This window comes from Platalea leucorodia (genome assembly GCF_965183815.1).
Source record: "Platalea leucorodia genome assembly, chromosome: 5".
NCBI lineage: Eukaryota > Metazoa > Chordata > Aves > Pelecaniformes > Threskiornithidae > Platalea > Platalea leucorodia.
Genome location: NC_138827.1, coordinates 84702731 through 84723812, shown reverse-complemented (window position 1 = coordinate 84723812; position 21082 = coordinate 84702731). Strand labels below are relative to the sequence as shown.

The window sequence follows — 21082 nt, the reverse complement described above, 5'->3', positions numbered from 1 at the left end:
GTGTTTCAGAAAAAAACAGCTCCCAAGAGACAGCTCGTTGTCCCCTGGGCTGCAGGCTGGTGCCACAGCTCCTGCCGGGCCGGGCTGCGATGCCAAGTCGCAGATCTGCTTGTACATAGTTCCTGGGTGGGCATGGCTGTCCCTCCTGCCAGAGGAGGAGGTGTGGGGCCCTGGAGCTACTGCAGGCCTGCGTGTGGGGGCAGATGAGAGGCTTTGGCTGGTTACAGAATATCTTCCCAAGAGCCTCATGTTAACCCCAAGGTGAATTTCTGCAGCCAGGCCAGCCTGGCGTGAGGTACAGAAATGCTTGTTGGAGGTGACTACTCTCCTTCCAGCAGGAGAGGCCCTGTGTGCCTGAGGGAGGGATTTGGCCATCTGCTGGCAGTCCCGCAGCCTTTTCCCTGTCACCGGGCTTCCTTCGTGCCAGGAATAAAAGTCCTGGATGGGCTGGTAGAGCCACAGGTGCCTGAAACGCGATTGAGAAGCGGGCAGGTTCTGTGCTTCCTTTCCAACACCATGGAGCCAGGAACGAGCCAGCCAGAGCCTCTCCCCTCCCCAGTCCCTGTTTCAGAGTCCTGAAATCAGCTTCCCCCGAGGCAGCACCGTGTTCACGTCCTCGCTTCGGGGGCTGCGTCACCTTGGCGGGGCTGGGGGAGCTGGTTCCAAGCCACCCCCAAAGGGTTATGTCGCTGCTTAGCCCTCCTCTTGGCTCTGCCCTGTGGGGCCGAGGGCGAAGCTGAGAGCGTGCGGGGATGCGACGGGGCCCAGCCAGTGCCACCTGGCTGAATTTCAGCACAAACGGGCGCTGCTTTGATGCAACCCCAGGCTTGCACGAGTGTTTCCACAAGCGAAGGGTTGATCCTGTGGCCATGGGGAGGGTCTCTCGTGACCCAGGGAGGCTCCCAGACCAGGGTGCTGCTGTCAGCATCTCAAACCCTGTGCTTGGCCAGCCCGCAGAGGCCAACTGCTCAGATCCAGCCTCTTCTCACAAAGCTGGGGGACAAAACTGGCCAGTGAGCGACTGGTGAACGCCTCGCAGCAGTTTGGGAGGGTGGGGAAGTGGCAAGGGAGAGCCAGAGGGGACACGGACCCCACCCCAATGCCGCCACATGAAAGCACAGGCAACATCTGTCACTCTGCTTGCTTTTAATAGTGTTAATGCTACAGATGCTGCCGGTGCCCTTCCGCCCGGCCCGAGTGCTTTTGCCAGTGAAGCCTCACAACAGCCCTGTGAGGTAGGTGGGTGACACAGGCAGACAAAGCGAGGAGCCCCAAGGCAGGGTGCAGGCTCCATTCCTCCCTTCCAGCCCAGAGGTTTGTTTCATTTAGCCCAAATCCATTTGCACGCACTGTCACGAGATGTCCTCTGCTCCAGGCTGACAGCAGTGAGCCAGAAAGGTGAGGGCCCTTCCCTAAATCCCTACTGCCAGGAAAAAACCCTCCCCTCCAACACGTCTGGCATTGGATTGAAGTTACCCAAGTCCTTGCTCACTCCGATTTCCATGGCTGAATTCCCATGCTCCAAACACCGGGTATAGCAATTTTCCTGCTGAGAGTAAGCCTGGCTCACTGGAGGAAGCCAAGGAGCTTCAGCTGCTGTGAGGGGCAGAGATCTTTGTGTTTCCTTCAGGACATGATCAAACGCCTTTCTTGGAGCACAGCAATTTCACAAGTGAAGGCAGGAGGCAGCAGAAGAAGCACCAATGTCAGATAAAGTTTACGCCTTTTCACTGAAATGTGGATAAGGCCGTTCACCCAGGAAACAGCTGGAACAAGGACAGAGCAAGCACCGAAGAAAAACTAGGGCTCTCTTCAGGGAGCGAGTGCTCAGCCTTCGTCCCCAGGAGGGCACGTCTGGCGCTCAGATCCCCAGGCCCAGGACAGGTAGTGTAGGCTCAGACCAAGGAGGGGAAAAAAAATTGCTTTTAGACCATTAGGGTTGAAAATAGGCCAGCGTGGGAAATTTAAGCAGAGAAGGTTCTTGGGCAGCAGGTTAAATCAACTCCTTCAGGACAAGGCCAGGCGTGGAGAGAGCAGGGCAGGAGGTAAAGCAGGGCCCATTCACGAGTCAGCTTTTGTGCACCCTTCATGTGCCAAAGGATCAGTCAGGCCGACGCAGAACAAACGCCCTCCTAGCCGGCATGCAGCTCTTGGTTTCCTAAGGATCTCACCCGAAGCTCCGGCAAGTCCGTTGCAGCACAGCCAATTTTGCGCTCAGCAGGAAGACAGTAACAACCCACGTGTGGCCAAAAGAGAGGTGGGGGGCACAAGGCACAAACAAATGTGAAGGGATCAGTACTGTCTGGGTCAGCCAGGCAGCTCACACCGAGGCAGGCGGCGCAGGGGCCGGGGAGCCCTCCTGCCACCCAGGAGGGCCAGGGGAAGGTCCCGGCCCCGGGTGTAGGGAGCAGGGAGGGGAGTGAGCAATACCAGGGATCAACACCTTTGCTCCAAACAGCAAAGAACAGCAGCAAAAGGGCAGAGAAAACAAAAGGAGCAGGTTCTGGGAAGACCCAACAAATTAATTTAATAGCAGTGTCCCACTTCAGAGGCTTGGGATCGCCCGTCACGGCTCTGGAGTGGGACACTGTTTACATCTGTGAAGCAGCAGCAGATGGAACTGCACCAAGTTAGTTTAAACAGCAAGTCCTCATTTCTTTGAAGCAAGATCAGCTTGAAGATGAAAGGAGGGTAAGAGTATCCAAAGTATTGGGGCATGTCTTCCCTCCGGGCTGTCGGGAGGGGGAAGATCCAAGAGGGGGATCCCAACAGATACAGGTTGCGGGCAGAGTGCTCTTCCCAGGTCTCGCCCATCAGCTTCTGCCTGCACAAAAGCAGCTGGAGGACAGGGCAGGAGCTCCAGCTAAATTCAGGCTTCCTGGGGGAGCAGGAGCCAACCCAAAGCCTCAGCCACCAGGCAGCCCTGACCTGCCAATGCGTTGACTTAAGCTTAATTTAGCTCTCCTGGCTGGGACTGGGCAGTGTCCTGTCATACAGAGGACTTGCCTGGCAGAGCCCGTCAGCTGAGCAGCGGTCAGGGCTGCGGGAGAAGCGATGTTGTCTCCAAGGGACAGGGACAGCAGCTGAGAAGGCGCTCTGAGAAGGACTGGGGGACACAGCAAGCTGAGCTCCAGGATGCTGCCCTGGCACAGCACTTGGCACCACCACGGCTCCACCGGGACGCTGGCTTCCAGGGAAGGTCCTGCCACAGCTCTGGCTCTGCTGTGGCACCGTGCTGGGCTCAGTCCATTTGCTCTGTAGGTGTGCACGTTCCTTGGCAGCTCACATACAGGGATGATGGCTGCACGTCCCTGGTCAAGGCTTCCTCTGCCCCCCTGGGTCCTCAGAGACCAAGGCTGCCATGATCTGTCAAGAGTCAGCTTCTCCAACGCTGGTGATAGCCAGTTGCTCACGCCAGGATGCTTCGCTCCGCAGGTGCCCTGGAGACACTGCCCGTCCCAAGCTGTGCCACTGCCAACTGCCTCCTCCCTCCCAAGGGGTACGGGGTCTGCTTGCTACTCCTCCACCAGAGCCTTCACTGTTCTCCCCAGAAACGGCCCTTCCCTCCCCCAGCCCAGCCCCTCACCACTCCTGCTAGGAGCCACTCTCCTTCTCAAGGAGATGGGCTTCTCGACGTCCGCTGGGCCTGAACACCCCTCGCCCTCGTGGCGCTCTGGGGTAGGAACCACGCTGCTGAACCCTGGACCTCTCCCACCTCCCGCAATCCCAGGGCCTGTGGTGGCCCTGCCAGCTGGGAGCTGCTCTGTGCTCACTGCGGTTGAACATCAGGTTCTCCTTCTCCCTGCCCCGGTCCTCAGCCCCCTCCTCTGGGGTCCATCGCTCCACATCACGGTGCTCCTCTTTCAAGTCCACTGCCTCTGTTACTGGTGAAGGGTCTTCAGGGCACAACTCCTTTCTTTCAGCCAAGGCAGCAGCCCTGCTTCTGCTGTGAGGCTTTGGAAACTGCTGGCTGTGCCTCCCACCAGGTCTCCGCTCTGGTCTCCGACTGAAGCCCCTGGGCACCCCAGAGCCGTGGAGCAGATGACAGGCTTCCTCTGCCGGTTCCTGCAAGCTGCTGCACGACTGCCTGCCCTGGCCTCTGGGGCCTGGCCTCTCCCCTCTGTGCCTCTCCCGCTTGCTCTGTTGCTCCCTGGGCGCAGCAGGCCTCTTGGGCTGCCCGGGTTCTGCCTTGGCCTCCGGCGCCCCGGCTGGCTCTGCAGCTGAGGCTTGGCTGGGTGGCTGGGGCGCTTCCACAGCGCTTGCGCTCACCGGTGGCTCAGAGGCGGCGGCTGCTTGGCTTGGATCGACAGCAGCTGGAGGCTGAAAGAAAGAAGCCGCTGGTTAAGAAAGGGACAGGGCAGCCCCACAGCAGATGACAGCGCTCGGTCCTGCAGTCCAGGGCCCCCCGCACCAGCTCTCTGCCCCCGGTGCCATACCGCCTGGAGGCTGATGAAGTAGCGGTTCCTCTCTGCTTCAGGGTCAATGATGCCCCCTTTCTCTTGCTGTCTCTTGAAAATTAAGCGCAGTTGTTCTTGGTGCTGCAGCGTCTTGGCATCTGGCCTGTACGGCTCCTGAGCGGCAGAAAGCAAGGCAGGGTAAGGGCACCTAGCACGGGTAGGCAGCTGGCAGTGCTAAGAGCTATTCCACAAACGCTCCTTTGATCACAGAAGGAACACAGAGCTCATTTCATGGTCTAGGAGAAGAAAACTCAGGGCTATACAACTAAGCCTGCTCTTTGTGGACACATCAAACAATCAGGAGACAGCCTGCTAGGTTTTATCAACCGCCCTTTGGATGGGCTGCCTAGGAGGACCTGAGAGCGTGCAGCGTGTGTTCGTTCATCCGTTCTGTTGTCCCAGCTGAAGCTACCCCGCGAGCGGGCGCAGCTGGGCGGGGGAGCCCCCATCTCTTACCAGCGGGTGCTGCGGGGGCGGCGCCGCCTTCAGAGCGCAGAGATCGTAGACCAGGGTCTCCCGGCAGACGGGGCACTGCACACCGACTTCCTGTGGGGAGGAGAGAGGTGATACCGAACCCCGGCCACGACCCAGCCCTGCCGGATAATCCCCAGCCTGGAAGTGGAACAGGGTGGCCTTCCTCACTCTTCTGCCAGGGCAGGGAAGCCCAGGGGGGTTCCAGCAGCATGAAAGCAGCCTGGTGTCTCAATGACTGCTACAGAAGGTGTCTCCACCACGAGGCACACAGGGATTTGTGCTCCAGCAGCTGACCGCTGTACAAACCACCTCTGTCAGCACATATGGCTCCAGTCCTCCTTAGCCTAGGATCTATTTTTCCCCACTCCAAAGTGGAGTGCGTCATCTAGGCAGCGCCTCCTTGAAAGGGTTTTGCAGGAAGGAGCCTTTGACTTGTTTCACACTCAGCTGCACTGAATCAGAATCAGAGCGGTGATTCTCAGCGCAGGTGCGACGCTGACCGTGCCACCAGGTCAGGCTAACCCTCGCTCCATGTCCCAAAGGGGGTGACAGAGACGTCAAGAGGGCCTGTGCAGGGGGCTGGGAGCCCAGGGCCCGGTACCTGTTTGGGGGATGACGCCAGGTGCTGCCCTCTCTCCTCCTGCTGCATGAGGATCTCCTCCTCCATGTGCTGGGCGTAGCGGGCCAGGCAGTGGGAGTGGAAGTAGTGGTAGCACTGGGTCTTTGTGAAGGCTTCTCTCTCCTGTAGAGGAAAAAGGGCAGCTTTAAAGGGTTTCTGAGCACAGGGTTGTGTAGCCTCCCGAGCTGAGGCAGGCTTTCACTCCCATGTCAGTGCTGGCAGTGGGGAACTAGCACTATTGCTGGCAGAGACACGTAACATTTGCTGGGCTTCGTCTCCAGCTCCTCAGCTCTTACTGGGACACTGCTCCCTGTTCCGAGAGTGAGAAATACTCCTAACATCAAGCTGCAAGGTTTTTGTGACTGGTTTATCTGCCTACGTTCCTGTCTAAGCAGCCATCTTCCCACCTGATGTGTTCTTCCCAGGCAGGCACTGCCTCTCCTTGCAACCCGGACAAGGCAAGCTCCCCTGTCCCCGCAGACCTCAGCACCCGCACGGATGTGTTCCAGTCCCACCTGACCACCCGTGTGCTGAACTCCTGGTGAGGTTTGACCAACACAGGGAAGCTGAGATGCACCAGCAACCATCCGCAGACCCTACCCACTCCCTTGGAGACGCTCCGGCATCACTCACTGCCCCTATGCCCTGTTTCTGTAGATGGTTATCTTCAGGCTGACTGGGAGAGTAGCACAGACTGCCGTAGGAAGGTCCATGCTGAGGACGGCCTACAGACTGGGGGGGCAGGGGGCTGCTGAGGCACACCTCGGTCCCAGGCTGATATGCCAAGCTTTGAGCCCCAGGCTCCCTGTTCTCTCACCTCACCTCCCAGCCAGCCTGCAAGGCTGGGGGACACATTCCTACCTGGAATCCATAGAGGCAGATCACACACTGGCCATGAGGAATGTTGTTGTCAGTGAGAATCTCCTTCCCCTTCTGCGGAAGCATTAAAACAAACATTTCACTCACTGGCCTGCCCATGGGCGCAGGGCTATCCCATCCCTTGGGCAGCCAGGGACCAGTGTCTGCGGCTGATCACCCCCAATCTCCCCCAGCTCTCACCTCAATCAGTTCGTAGAGCACCTCTGTCCCCAGCCTGGCTTCAGCAACGCTTCTGAGGGTCTGGGAAATCCTACAGCAAAGCAGCAGCAATACTTAACACAAGTTTAGCCACACCTTTTCACTCTCCCACATACCTGTCACCCCACCACAACGACAGGAGGAAGAAATAGAGCACCGGCCTTCAGGCTTTGCCTGCAGCACGGGACGGGCACGTGTGCACACACATATTCACGTGCTCCCCACAAGCCAGTGCACAGGAAGCCTTTGTCCTCAGAGGACTTGCAAGAGCAGGTTTGCTTGGCTCCTTGGCTTGAGCTCACCCAGCACCCTTCAGTATTGGCAAATCTCAGGCTTTATTTATCTGATGGCAGCCCCCGAGCAGGTCTGGTGCGACCCACGTTACTCCTGTGCTGCCGGCAGGTACCAGGGTCTCTCTGCACACACTCCGCTGCACCAAGGACAGGAGCACAAAGGCAACAGGCTGCCCAAGGACTCGGTTCAGTCCCACCTCTGTCAAAGGAGGACCAACAGCTTCAAATGCCCACAGGATTTAGATTACAATTCAGGGAGACCGCAGGGGAACGGCCACAGGGTGGACCCCTCGGTGTCAAACTCAGCACCGGTAGCTCCCATGAGATTTAAGACGAGGTGACTTAGGGACCTGCATCCATGAGGAGGGACATGTGAGGAGCCAGGTGAATTTGAGAGAAGGCTTTTCCACCAGTTCTGCCTCCCTGATCTCCAGAGAAAAGGATCATCCTCTCCCCTCCCCCCCAGCACTCACTTTTGAATTTGCTCATCTGACAGCCCCCGCGGGTTCCTGATTGAGATTTCTGGAGCTTTGTTGGGATACTAGGAAAGAAAAAAAAAAAAAAAGAACCACGTAAAGCACAACAAAGAAGGCAGCGGGACCCGGAGCAGTGAGGAAAGGGGCGCGGGGGGGCGGCAGCCTACCTGGGGGGGCACGGAGAGCAGCAGGGTGAAGCGGACATACTGGGAGTCCTGGTCCTGGGCCGTGGCGGGGTGCAGGGTGATGCTGATCTCCCAGGGCTCCCACCTGCGGGGCAGGCCGAGGTGAGGGGCGGCGGGGCCGGGCCGGGCCCGGCCGGGGGGGGTCTGTGGGCGGCGGTACGTACCTGTCGCGGCCCCGCGCCACCCGCAGCTCCTCCAGGTAGATGGACTCCAGCACCTCCACCTCTGGCGGCAGCGCCCTGCGGGGGAGCGGGCGGGAGTCAGGCGGCGGCACAGCCGGCCCCGCTGGGCTGCGGGTGCGGGGCACCGCGGGTGCGGGGCACCGGGACCGGGGGGGGGGGGGGGGGGGGGGCGGTGTTACCAGTCCGTCGCCTCCGCCTCCTCTCCGGCCGCCGCCATCTTCCAGCGCGCCCCGGAAGCGGAAGCGGAAGGGCAGCGAGGGTGCACGCGCGGGGGGTGTTGCTAGGCGACGCGGCGGCGGCGGCCCCGGGGGCGGGCGGGCCGAGGTTGATCCCACCCGGGGGCCTCGCCCGGGGCTTGGGGCTCGTCCTGCCGCGCCGTGGGGGAGCGGAGGTGGAGCCGGCGGGCAGGGAGGGGAAGCCCCGGGCCTTCGGGTTTGGGATCGCGGAGGCTGCAGCCCCGCCTTCCCAGCGCTGGCACTGCCCGTTCTCCGTCGTGGCCTGCAGCGTCTGGGGGTCGGCGCCCCACGGCAGCCGGTGGCGGAGGGGGAGAGGAGGGGAGAGAGGGCGAAGCGCGTCTCCTCAGCGGCCGCTTTGCCTCGGCGGCCCCCTCCCCGAGCGCCCGCCATGGAGAAGTACCACGTCCTGGAAATGATCGGTGAAGGCTCCTTTGGGCGCGTGTACAAGGGACGTCGGAAACACAGCGCCCAGGTGAGGAAGGAGGCGGCAGGGGAGAGGGCCGGGGCTCTGTTGTGTGGTGCTGATTTCTGGGGGCTCCTGGGTTCCAGGGCCCTGCCGGGGCTTTGGGACTCAGCACTCATTCATCTTTCCGCTGGCGTTCCCGGCCAGCTCCTGCTGGCATGGAGTCATTCAGGTTCAAGGGGCCTCGGGAGGTCTCCAGTCCATCCCCTGCTCAAAGCAGAGCCAGCACTAAATTCAGATCCTGAAAAACCACAGGAACAAAGACCCCACAGCCGGTGCTTGGCTATACTTGGGGTGAATGGTTTGTCCTTATATCAAGTTAGAAAGCTCCCCTGTTTCAGTTTGTGATCCCTGTCTTATCCTCCCGCCTTGCACGTCTGTAAAGAGCCTGGCTCCATCTTCTCCGAAACCTCCTTTTGGGAATCACAAGATTACTATTTGGCTTCCCTGAGCATTTTTTCTCTAGGCTAACCAAGCCCATTTCCCCCAGCGTCAACTTGTACGCCATGTGCTTCAGCCCCCTCGTCATCTCAGTGGCCTCTGCTATACCTGCTCTGGCCTATCCGATGTTTTTCTGGGCCCAAAACTGGCCACAATATTGCCAACGTGGTCTCACAAGTGTCAAGTAAAGGGCAATAGTCACTTCCCTCAAACTTCTGCCTGTTGATACAGCCCAGGGTGTTGCTAGTGCTCCTCACTGCCAGGGCACGCTGCTGTCTCGTGTTTAGCTTGCTGTTCGCCAGCATCTCTAGCTCCTGTCCTGTGTTTCTGTCAGTCCTAGTTTTGTCTGCGCTCGCCAATTACATTTGTTCACTTTATATGCTAGTGTGCAAAGTACGGTGAGCACTAGTGTTGATGTGCAAGGGCCTGGGGGGAGCCCCAGCTTCAAGGGATCCAGTGAACAAATGTCTTGTTCGGTGTGCTCAGCTGGAAAATGCTGAGTCCTGTTCGGGTTAAACGCAGCCTCTGCCAGGGCAGGTGGGAGCCTGGTCTGATCCCAGCTTTGCCGGCTTTGAAAGGTGGTGGCCTTGAAGTTCATCCCCAAGGTGGGGCGGTCAGAGAAGGAGCTGAAGAACCTGCAGCGGGAAATTGAGATCATGAGAGGCCTCCATCACCCCAACATCATCCAGATGCTCGACAGCTTCGAAACCGACAAGGAGGTGAAAGGGACTTTCTCAGGGCAGATGCTTTTGCTTGACTGGGGCAGGGGAACACGGGCTGGCCCCTGCTGTCGTAGGGACCTCTTTCTCAGGAGATGCTGGTGACACCCTCCCAGGGCTCTAGCAGCTCTTCCAGCCAGCCAGATTTGCTCTGTTCCCAGCTGTTTCCTGGCTTGTGTTGAGTGCTGCCATCCTGCCACCAGCCTGCTCCGCTCCCACAGATGGCTACATTGAGGTCCCCTGCCCTCAGGGCATTCCCACCCTCCCTGAGGACATGCAGGGACCTTATGTGGGGGTTGCCTGAACAAGAACTGGGATGCCAGCCTGGTCAGTGTTTTTCAGAGCTCTCTAATATGTGCTGTGTGGGGAGCCAGCACCTGGCTGGGCTGTGTGGGGTGCACTGGGTCATACGCAGAGGTGAAGGAGCTGGGCGGGGGGTGTGTGATGGAAAGGGAGTGGTTTGGGATCACAGGGTGAGAGTGGGATCTTCGGAGACGGTGACTTTTCACCGGCATAAACTGTCACAGAGAGAGTGTGATAGGGAAGGATTGAAGACTATGCTATGGGACGTGGGGGCTTGAAATAAAGTAATTGTGCAGCAGATTCAAAACAAGCTCAAGGGAGTGATTCTACCCACTGGGCATGGAAATGCCATTCTGGGCTTGTCCTGTCCTTCCCTTTTCCCTGGTTTCTGCTGGCTGTCCAAGATAAGGAGAGCCACAAGGGCTCTGCTAATGCCAGGCCCTTGCTGCAGTGCAGCCACAGGGGCTCTCTCCTGCCCCAGGTCCCAGCCCAAGCTGATGGGCTGTGCATGACGACACCCCAGCATCTCCCTCATCAATTTACTGTCCTGCTCTGTCCTGGTCCCTGGGGCACAGTGGGGATGCAGCTGGGTGAGTGCCTGATCCCACCATGCTGCTCTTCCCTCCAGGTGGTGGTGGTGACTGACTACGCAGAGGGAGAGCTCTTCCAGATCCTGGAGGACGATGGGAGTTTGCCTGAGGACCAGGTGACTATCAGGGCGGTGGCCCCACAGTGTTTGCTGCAGGATGGAGAGAACAGGATTTGTCTGCCTGAAGGCAGTGGGTCTCTGCTGTGGGCCAGAAGACATCAGAAGGGTGAGGGTGCCTCCCAGGCTTTACCTGGCAGAGTTTTTGAAGGGGATGGAAAGGGGGCCGGGTTGCACCGGCGGACAGTTTCCCTGTTCCCTCTCCAAGAACAGCACCACCAGGTTGCTGCCTCGGCCATCAGCCTACTCTGAGGAACTGCTGGCCCCTGGCTGGGGGTGGTCCCTGCCCCAAACAGTGCAAGGGCAGGAGTGGGGGTACTGGGGGAGCCAGGCCATAAGGGGCCCCATGGTTGTGCTGGCTGGTGGCACCATGGGACACAGGGTGAGGCTCCTGTGTCTCCGGCAGGTCCAGACCATAGCTGCGCAGCTGGTCTCTGCTCTCTATTACCTGCACTCCCACCGCATCCTGCACCGTGACATGAAACCCCAGAACATCCTGCTGGGCAAAGACGGCGTCGTCAAGCTCTGTGACTTTGGGTGGGTTCTGGGGGCCAGCTTGAGGGGGACGCTTGGGCTTGGGGCAGCCAAGGGGTGTCCTGGGTGCTGTAGAGGAGGAGGGGGGAGTGTGGAAGGGGACCTGGGTTCTGTGTATATTTAGAGGTTGAGCAGGGATGGGGAATTTTGAATTCCAGAGGGGAGAGGTGTTGGTAAACTCATAGGGATCTCCCTGGGAGCTGCAATGGATATTTCAGCCTGAACTGGCCATCTGCACTTTGCTCTGAGCAGGTTTGCCCGTGCCATGAGCATCCACACCATGGTGCTGACCTCCATCAAGGGCACCCCGCTGTACATGTCCCCTGAGCTGGTGGAGGAGCGGCCGTACGACCACACGGCGGACCTGTGGTCTGTGGGCTGCATCCTGTACGAGCTGTTCGTGGGCACTCCTCCCTTCTACACCAGCAGCATCTTCCAGCTCGTCAGCCTCATCGTCAAGGACCCCATCAAATGGCCCGAGGCCATAAGCCCAGTCTTCAAGGTAAGGGCGAAGGCCCCATCTGTGGGGTGAGATCCATTAATGCGGCAGCAGCTTTGGCCTCGTCTGCTGCCCTGGTGGGTCACTCTTAGGTTTGATGTCCCCTAACAGGGATTTCAGAACATAGAGAAGGGATGAGAGCTTGGCCTCCTGGGAGGGGGACCCTTATCACTGCTGTCCCTCTGTAAGCTGGGAAACTGGGGCCGATGGCAGAGGAGTGATTTACTGGGCTGGGAAGGGAAATGTCTTCCCATCTGCCCTAAGCACTAGAGCCACTCCTTCCCCCAAGCCAGTTAGGGAACGCAGGCCTCCTGGGTGCCCTCGCTGGGGGAGACTGGTGGGTACACTGTGCTCACTGGTGGGTGCCGAGCATGTGTCAGTGACCCTGGCGCTGTGCTGCCCTGTAGAGCTTCCTGCAGGGACTACTAATGAAGGACCCCCGCCAGCGCCTGTCGTGGCCGGAGCTGCTCTCTCACCCTTTCATTGCTGGACGGGTTATTGGTGAGTACCAGCTCTTTTCCAGCACTGGCCAGGTCCGTTTCCTCCTCCTACTGCCTGGAGGCTGAGAGGACCACCCTGCTCTGCTTTTTATACTACCCTGTTCTTTGCCTCCCTCCTCTCAGCTTCCTCCAAGCACTGACCCCTAGCTCCTGTCCCTGGGCTTGCTCTGGGTCCCCCGGGATTCCCCTGGGATCCCAGAGCCGGTCACTCTCCCTGTGTCCCAAGGGAGAGCTGCTGATGAACTTCTCCCCTTGCCTCCCCAGTGATTGATGACACAGAAGAGCACGGGATCTCAAACCCCTTCACCACCAAGCTGTCCCCAGAGCTGCAGGCACTGAAGGAGCAGCAAGCCCATTCCCTGGCTCCCAGGAGCGGCCAGTCCAGGATCCTGAGAAAGGCCCGTCAGAAGATGGCTGAGGAAGCACAGAAAAAGGTAGAGGAAAGTGTGGGATTCCCCTGGCTGTGTCCCACAGTCAGGGCAAAGGAGGGGCACCGCAATGGGACCTGGGGGGAAAGACAGAAGGTACACGGGTCAGGCTGGGGTGTCAGCCACGTGCAAGGCAGGATGTGGGGTCCTCGGGCTGGTGGGGTCTGGGGGGGCTCATCTGGCTGTCTGAGTAACCCTGCCCTGACCAAACGTCTCTGCCATCACCCAGGGGCAACTGAAGGCAGGTAATGCATCTGCGAAGGACTCTGGCAAAGGATGCCCAGGGCATAGACCCAGATCAGCTTCCGGGAAGGCAGCCCTCGTGGAGGGGGCGTCACCGGCTGCCTCCAAAGAGAAGAACCCCAGTGTCCTGCCAGGAAAGAGCAGCATGGCAGAATGGGAGTTGGAGGAGCCGCCACCCAACCCACGGTGAGGGAGGGCTGGGGCTGGGAGAGGAGGAAGAGGGGAAGGCAGGGTCTCTCACTGACTGCGCTGTTTCCTTGGCCAGGGAACACAGCATCACTCGAGACTATGAGCGGGAGTTTCCTGGAGCAGAAGCCCCTCCACAGCCTGATGCTGGCAGGGCAGAGCCCCAGGGCAGGCGCAGCATTGAGACAGTGGACCTGGAGAGTGAGGTAAGAAGGTGTCTTGTGGTGAGGACAGCAGGGCCCAGTCCCCAGGTGCTGGTACAGAGACCCTGGGGCAGGCAGGGTCTGTGGCACCAGCCCTCTCTCCTCCGTGGCTAGGAGCTGGAGAGCGATGAGGAGTGGCAGCACCTGATTGAGGCCACAGAGCCTTTGGCCATGCAGCTGAGCACACCACTGAGCCTCCTGAGGGACCTGGCTTTCTGGCGCCGTGTCCAGGCCCGCCTGGCAGACTCTGCTCAGCAGGTGAGTGATGGCTGGCTCAGACAACTACAGCTGGGAACATGGATGCTGCCTTCTTCCCCAAGATTGGGTCAGGAGCATGGGGAGAGTCCTCAGTCAAGCCAGCCAGGAGATCCTCTGCTTCTCCAGGAGCCAGAGCTGTCTCATGCACTTAGCTTGCCATCTGCTCCCCTGCTGTCCCCTGCCTGAGGGGGTGGAGGGCTGCCCCGTGGCTGATGGAGAGGCCACAACCGCTGCTGATCACCAGCCCTTCTGGCTCTCTATGTCCAGGTGCTGGAAGGGATGCTGGAGGGAGCCTCCCGTCTCCGTCCTGTGCTCCGCGTTGTGGGCAACCTCCTGGCCACCCGGTGCGATTCTGAGCTGCTGGACCACTTCTGCCGAGAGCTGAATGTGCCTCTGTCCCTGCTGTGTCTAGCCAAGCAGGTCCTGGAGAGTGGTAGCACCAAGCAGGTGGGTGTAGGGTCCCAGAGAAATCTGGGCTCCTTCCAGCCCTGTAGAGTACTGGTGCTGAGGAGGCCCTGGTGTCCTGCTGGAGCTGGTTCACAGGACTGGTGCCTCTTCCAGGCCCCCTTGAGAAGGGGGAGGTCCTGGCAGGGAAGGATCCCGCTGCGGTGGTGTTGGGATGGCCAGCAGACAATCCCCACTCGCTGTTTCTTTCTGGATCCTGCAGCAGCCCTGGTGTATCACGGTACTGACAGACCTCCTCATGGTGACCACAGTTTATTTCAGCAGTGAATGCAGCCTGGAGGAGAGTGGGCAAAAGGACAGGTAGGGACAACCCTCTGTGCTCTGAGGTCTCTTGTGGCCACTGCGGGGACCCGGCAGTAGGCGGGAGGGTGGTGTTCATACTCTGTGGCTGGAGCTGTCTCCGTGGGGAAGCATCATGGACTAAGTGCTTCATGCCATATCGCTGTGCTCACAGAGGAGCGCTTTCTGTGAGTGGGACTAATTAAAGGGAAGGCACAGCTGAGTAGAGTCCAGTTGTGCTGCCTGTTGGTGTGTTGGTGTTGGTGTGTGCTGCCTGCTGTATTAGCCAGGGCCATATGGGCCTGGCCAAACCCTGTCCTCACAGCCAGGGCCTGTGTTTCTTTGCTCTGCTCTGCCCCTGCTGCCTCCCCCAGCTTGCAGGCCTTCCGGGAGTGTGCTGGCTGCTTCCTAGCCCTGCTGCCGGAGCTGCTGGCTGAGCCAGCTGACAGCGAGATGAGACTCTGCCAGCAAAGTCTCCTGGTAAGGGTGCCCCTGTCTCCCTTCTCCTCACCCTCTCCCCCAGGGCCAGAAGCTGTGGGGTGGGTGTGCATGTCGGGGGGAGCGCAGGCTGAGGACCCTGCTCCCAGCTGCGGGGTCTGATGCATTCTTGTCCGGGCAGGCTGTCTCACCCACTGGGGGCTTGGGGGGGATCACATGCAGAAACGAGCTCTCCGAGGGGGCACCTTCCCTGGCTGTGCCTCCATGTGTACCCATCTCTCAGCCGGAGTTACTGGCTCCCGCACAGTAACCTGGCTGGAGAGGAGACTTGGAGGTCCCTGAAGCTCCGGCACATGAGTCCTTCTCCCATCTCTGCTGTCCCCCATCAGCCTCCTTCCCCATCACCCTTCTCTCTCCTCCCACCCTTGATCTGCAGTGATGGCCCCGCTGTGTCTCCCCCAGTGCTTCACCCTGCTGTGTGAGAGCCTGGATGCGACGTGTCCTTCCGTCTCTGCCCCCTTCTATGCCAGCCTGCAAAAGGAGCATCAGTCCCTGCTAAACAGACTCCTCCAGGGATCCATCTCGGAGCAGCCTGCTCTGCGAGGTAGCAGTGGTGGCAGCTCGCCACCTTCTCCTGGGGTTTCCCCTCTCCCTCCTGCCATTGCAGTGCTGTTGGCTGGAGGAGGTGGCTGGAGGAGGTGGCTGAAGCTTATCTGCCCAAACCCCTGCTAACCAGGGCTCTCCTGTTCTCTCCCTCAATCCCAGATCTCACCCTCCTCATGTCACAAGCCTGACTTTTCCTCTCTTGGCCTCCAGCCCTGTCCTGCTGCCCCTCAGCGTCCCTCACCCTTAGCACATGTCTCCCGAGTTCTGTCCCTGTGCAGGTGCAGCGATGGAGGCCAAGTCAGCCCATGGCCAGAGCCTACGTGTGGCGGACCTCTTCACGGCTGCACTGGCTGCTGCCTGCAGCATCCCCCTGGAGAGGAACAGCTGTCGGGAAGCCAAGCAGCAGGTCAGGCCAGCTCTCTTTGCAGGGCGAGGAGGTGTGGTCCCCACAGGGACAGCAACCCTTTGCAGGAGGGTCTTTTTCAGCAGTAGAGCGGAGGGCTGGGGTCCTCCGGCTTTGGTGGCTGCAGGGCTGGTGTTTGCAGGCTGCTCCTTCCCAGCCAACATCTGAGCCTCAGGAGGCTAAGGACTCCTAAGTAAATTAAGAGACTCACGCTCAGGATCTGAACTGTGGGATGGGCTAAGTAAAGAACTAGGCAATGCAGAGAAAACATGAAGAATTCTTAAATGACAGAGATGTGAACTGTAGGAAATGTGAAATTGAATGGGCAATTGATGGAAATTGAAGGAAAACAAAACTACAGATTTATATTTGAGCCTTTGACTCTGAGTCAACAAGGAGGGAAGCAGAGGAGGAATCTCACCTTGCTCATCTCAGCTGTGGGACTGTGCATCAAAGCCATGCTGGGTCATGACAGAGGGGCATCCCTTTGTGAACGCAGGCAACATGTAGGAAGCAGATGCCTTCTTTTATTAATTTGTTGCTAGCATTAAACCCCTTAAGTCTGTGTAGTGCTTCAGCTGCCCAGGGTGCAAAACAGGCTGATTTCTACAGGTTGCTCAGGAGGTAGCTGAAAGGCTTATGGAGGGAGAGAGACAGCATCTTGGGAGGCTGCTCGGGAGGCTGGAGCACCCAAGCTGCTCCTTGAACGTGCTCAAGGTAATGGCCCTGTCCATTTATCTGGCTGTCCCCAGAGGTGCCTGGACCTTCGGTCTGGCATTAGGAGCATGGGGAAGGGGGAACCGTGGGCTCAGCCCTCAATGACTCCCATCTCCCTGGTGTCAGTTGTTGAATAAATGGGATGTGACTGGGATGGGCCTGGTCACCGCGTCCCTGTCCCCAGGGGCTGGTATGCATCTCTCCCCTCTACCTCACAGATCCTCTATGCTGGCTGCCATGCCAGCCCGAGCCTGTGCCAGCACCTGGGAAGGAGCCAGCAACTGTGGGGCTCCCTCATGCAGCTCTCGAAAGGCAAGGTAGGCCTGACCGCAGCCCCAGTGGTGGGGGTAGGAGTGTGGGCAAGCAGGACACGTTCCTCTGAGCGCTGCTCAGACCAAGCTGGGGGATGTGTGGGGAGAAGAGTTTGGGGGAGCTTAGTCTGGAGAGTGCAGTTCTTCTCCAGGGCCCAGGAACGTCCCTTCCTCCCCTCCCAGCCTTGCTGTCCTCCTGTGACTCCTGCTCCCTTGGCAGGTCCCCGTGGTGGAGGTGGCCCAGGGGGCAGCCTGCGAGGCCTCACTGTATCTGCTGGCCCTGCTCACCCTGCGGCTCCAGGCCTCCCCTCCCAGGTAAGCACCTGCTTTCACTCATGGGTGGGAGAGGAACATGTCCTGCCCTGAACAGCACTCTGCCCTGCACCCTGCCCGGAGCTAGGCTTCTGCTCCCACTGATCCCTCCAGTCCGCACACATCAGCAGTGCTGGGCAGCATGGGTGGGTGCTGGGGATGTGGTGAGGACCCAGCGTGGGCAAGGAGGTGCTGTGAACCAGGGCTCGCTCCTCCTGCAAGATGGTAGTTTCCCAGCCCTGGGGGTATTTGGATGCTGCTGCTCTGTGGGATGTGAAGCTGTGGGAACACAGTGCCTCTCCTCTGGTCCCTGTGTTTCAGGCTTGAGGAGGTGGTTACCATGGCCATGGATCTTATCACCCACTCTCCTGTCGTCTCCCTCGTGGTAAGTCTGCCCACCCTGCCAGAGCCGTCACTGAGAGCCCTGCAGCGCCCTATGTCCTGTTTGGGCCCTACTGTTGCTTGCTCAGGGCGGGATGGGGGCAGGTGCAGCCTGGCTGTCCCTGCCCTCGGTTGAGGGATGAAGAGTCAGTGTTGAGTGGGCAGATGGGAAGGTCCCAAAGGTGCTGAGTTCTCCCTGTCCCACAGGGTGCTGCAGCATTCCTCCTGACACAGCTCAGTCAGCATGGGGTAGCCTTGGAGCTTGGGGGAGAAGAGATCCTGCCGGTGGTGACAAACGCACTGACAGTACCTGCTGAGGTATGGGATGGGGACAGAGGAGCAGGGGAGCCATGCTCTCACCCCACTGTGGAAGTGTGCAGTCAAAGATGGGGTCAGAAGGGTGCAGGTGTGGTGCTGCTGCCCTCAGACCCAGCACCTAGCTCCAGCCTGTCCCCTACTCTATCTTACAGCTGCAGCTGCCCCCGCCAATGGGTGCTGGTCTCTATGATGGGATCTTTTTCCTCCTGCTGAAGCTCCTTGCCCAGGTACCAGCCTACCTATCTCCCTTTGCCTGGTCCCTACCAAAAGGTGTGGGGGCAAAAAGGCACAAACGTGGATTGGTAATGGAAGCTGAGGCAAACCAGGGAACAGGGCAGCTTTGGCTGAGCTGTGCAATCCCGTGAAAGTCATCTAATGTCCCTGGGTTGTCCGTGGAGCTCTGGAGGGTTGGTGGGATGGTGGTGGGCAGGGAGGGGTGATTCATGGGCACGTGGGAGTAAGAGAGGGCAGATATGCCTGGGGACTGGTACTAGGGCTGCCAGCTGCTTGGCCCCCTCTCCTTCCCCTGGGCCATGTCCGTCCAGCCCTGAGCTCCCCAGGATCGTGGGGCTGGCAGGCACGCAGACCAGAACCCTGGGGAGCCGTGGGGGACCAGGACACCCCCCAACACCTGTCCCCCCATCTTTAGGAGGACGTGGCCGGGGAGTGGGATTTTGCTGCCTCAGAGCTGTGGAGTGTGGTGTGGCATTGTGTCGCTGCGGTGCTTCGCGTGGGCAGCGACAGGGCAGCGCTGGACGGAGACCCCCCAGGGGCAGGTCACCCCGCGGCAGAGCCGGACTGGAACCTCCTCTCCCCTCAAGGTAGGAGCTGCAGGATGGCAGGGCATCTGCCTTGGACCCTGCTCCACACCCTGCCCTCAGGCTTGCCCACGCCTGTCCCCGTCAGCACCTGGTCCCTGAGGCCAGAGGGGCTCAGGGGGCTTTTCTTGAGGATTGCGGTTGTCTTCTGGGGAGAGAGGGCTGGGCTGGCCCATGCCGTGCCCAGGTGGCAGGAGCTCAGCTGAGCTGGCTGTCAAGGAACAAGAAAGGGTGTCTCTGCTGCAGGGGAACATTCACTCTGGCAGATGTGACCACCATGGGTGGAGATTGGTCTGGTCTTGGGCAGCGAAGCACAGATGCAACCCTGGAGCAGCCTTGAGGCAGGACAGGCAGACAGAAGAGAGGAGACTTTTCAGCCTTCCCTAGCTTTGCCCCTCTGCTGCGCTGTTCCCCCTGCAGGCACCCTGCTTTTCCTCAGCCTGGCCCTGTTCGTCTTCACTCGTGAGTCCCACCGGTGCCTGCCTCAGCTCACCCAGTCCCACGGTGTCCTCATGGTGACGCTGAAGAGGCTGCTGTCCCCTGGCTTCCTGGCATGCCTGGCACAGACGTGAGTGGTGGGGAGGGCTGAAGCGGGCAGAGCTCAGCCGCCGAATGGGGCTCGGACAGGAGCACACAGAGGGCTGAGAAGTTACTGGCCTGGCACTTGCAGGGCACAGCTCACCTGCAGAGCCTCTCCTTAGTGCCTGGTGTGGGGCGTGCTCTCTGCCGCTTGCCTCGATGTTTTTCTGATCACCTCTGTATTAAGCGTGCTCTCTCTAACAAATTCAGGCAAGCAGGAGAGGATGGGGACCCTGAGCTTGTCCCAGCTGTGGTGATTCAGGCCTGCCAGCTTCTCTGTTTCCCTTTTGCCCTGGATGTGGACGGAGACACCTTAGCATTGGTCATGGAGGCTGTGAGAGATGCCCAGATCCCTGCCCAGCTGCTGCAGGTACCCTCTTGGCCCTGCGTTTCTCTTCCACCCCATCCTGTCGAGACCCCTCCCCACACTGCAGCCCCTGATGCATGGCACCACTTCACATCATGCTGGTGATTCCTGCCCGCGCAGGGATGTCACTCGGGTGCCACGCAGCCCTCGGAGCGGCTTGGCCGGCAGCTGAGCTCTGCACCTTCGGCCGCCGCTTGACTTGCCCTGGCTCAGGCCTCAACTGCTCTCTGGCCCGTGCACAAGGACAGCACGCTCAGCGCCGCTGTCTCTCCTTTCTCCTTAGGTCTGCTCTCGCCATCTGCCCTTCTCGTACGCCGAGCTCCCCGTGAGCCTCTTGTGCCACCTCGTTGTGTCTGATGAGCGGGTCATCGACCAAATGGTGAGGGCAGCCGCCGCCTCAGAGCACGTCATCGCCTTCTTGACATCCGCCTTGTTTACAGACAGCCTCACGCTCACAACAGACCTTCTGTCTCTCTTGACCCACGTGGCCCGGGCCTGTCCGGAGCACCTGCCCTTTCTCCAGAGGATTCTGAGGGGCTCGGATGTGGCCGACCAGCCACTGACCCGCCTGCTCGGCCACCAGCAACACCCGATACGGGCCAAAACCTGTAACCTGCTGGGTAACCTGCTCCGACATGGCCACGGCTTTCCCCAGGCGTTGCAGAGCCAGCCCGGCTTGCTGGAGAGCCTGCTGGGGTGCCTGGCAGACCCAGAGGAGAGCGTGCGCAAGGCAGCCAGCTTCGCGGTGGGCAACGCCGCCTACCACCAGTCCTGCCCAGCTGGGGCCCTGGGCAGGGCCGTGCCCGGGCTGACGCGGCTGTTGAGCGACGTGCGGGCCAGGACACGCTGCAACGCGGCCTCGGCCCTGGGCAACCTGGGCCGGCGCTCGGCGGAGCTGGGGGACCTGCTGATGGAGAGCAGGGCCCCCCACGTCCTGCTGGAGGTGGCCTGCCAGGACCCCCGGGAGAGCGTGCGGGAGGGAGCCCTCGTCGCGCTGCGGGCCCTCAGCCAGCACCCCGGGATACAGCAGGTACAGCACCGGGACCTGGCGGTGCCGCGGGGACAAGGGGCCAGGCTGGCGGGTGACTCCTGTCCCTCTCTTTCCTCCGCAGGCCCTGCTGTCCCTCAGAGCCACTGAGAAGCTGGCCGCGCTGGCCAGCGGCAACTTGCAGCCCGCTGCCGCGGGCAGCCCTCGACCCCCCTCTGCCCGGCACTGCGAGAAGCTCCTCCGCCTCCTCGCACCTCTGCGCGGCGCCGGCGCGGGAGGCGCCCCCGGCCCCCCAGACCCCGGCCAGCCTGCCGCCCCGCGGCAGCGCTGAGGGCCGACGCCGGGGCTCAGCCCGACGCTGCCTGCGGCGGGACCGGACAAATGCTGTTCCCCGGAACCGACTCGGGCCGCCGCGTGGGGGACCCTGCCCCGGCCGGCGTTACCCGGGGGCCCTCCCCGTGGGAAGCCGTTCCTGGAAAAGTGCCTGTAGACCTCAAGAAACCGCCTCTTTCTAAGCGGCCCCCCGTGCGCTGCCCGCCCGCCCGCCGGGCCCGGGGCTCTGCTCCTCCGTCCCGGGGCAGCCCCACGGCGGGCACCGGCTCCCGGGCTGCCGCCCCG

General features: G+C 60.4%; 2 protein-coding genes across 11 annotated transcripts; one reads left to right on the top strand and one right to left on the bottom strand.

Annotated features, from left to right (window-relative positions):
• Positions 1 to 1140: 1140 nt before the first annotated feature.
• On the bottom strand, positions 1141 to 8009 carry RNF25 (ring finger protein 25). 2 transcript variants are annotated; one of them, XM_082314333.1, is made up of 10 exons: positions 7943 to 8009; positions 7746 to 7820; positions 7564 to 7666; positions 7394 to 7461; positions 6610 to 6679; positions 6412 to 6483; positions 5533 to 5673; positions 4914 to 5003; positions 4437 to 4571; positions 1141 to 4320 (listed from the first exon to the last, which is right to left on the bottom strand). In XM_082314333.1, the coding sequence occupies exons 1-10, from the start codon at positions 7978 to 7980 to the stop codon at positions 3595 to 3597; spliced, it is 1518 nt and encodes a 505-aa protein (XP_082170459.1). In that variant the 5' UTR covers positions 7981 to 8009; the 3' UTR covers positions 1141 to 3594. The 2 variants fall into 2 exon arrangements, with proteins under 2 accessions (XP_082170459.1, XP_082170460.1); XM_082314334.1 differs by lacking the exon at positions 4437 to 4571.
• A 7-nt stretch (positions 8010 to 8016) lies between these two features.
• STK36 (serine/threonine kinase 36) lies at positions 8017 to 21028 on the top strand. 9 transcript variants are annotated; one of them, XM_082314322.1, is made up of 26 exons: positions 8017 to 8471; positions 9482 to 9622; positions 10554 to 10631; positions 11038 to 11168; positions 11418 to 11667; positions 12072 to 12165; positions 12429 to 12598; positions 12822 to 13021; positions 13101 to 13227; positions 13339 to 13482; positions 13750 to 13929; positions 14150 to 14247; positions 14601 to 14706; positions 15127 to 15268; positions 15549 to 15676; positions 16286 to 16390; positions 16609 to 16707; positions 16922 to 17016; positions 17335 to 17398; positions 17602 to 17712; positions 17865 to 17939; positions 18362 to 18533; positions 18951 to 19098; positions 19320 to 19479; positions 19760 to 20506; positions 20589 to 21023. In XM_082314322.1, the coding sequence occupies exons 1-26, from the start codon at positions 8388 to 8390 to the stop codon at positions 20793 to 20795; spliced, it is 4056 nt and encodes a 1351-aa protein (XP_082170448.1). In that variant the 5' UTR covers positions 8017 to 8387; the 3' UTR covers positions 20796 to 21023. The 9 variants fall into 9 exon arrangements, with proteins under 9 accessions (XP_082170448.1, XP_082170447.1, XP_082170446.1 ...); XM_082314321.1 differs by lacking the exon at positions 9482 to 9622 and having other exon boundaries at positions 8287 to 8471; positions 20589 to 21025; XM_082314320.1 differs by lacking the exon at positions 17602 to 17712 and having other exon boundaries at positions 8287 to 8471; positions 20589 to 21024.
• The last annotated feature ends 54 nt before the right edge of the window (positions 21029 to 21082 follow it).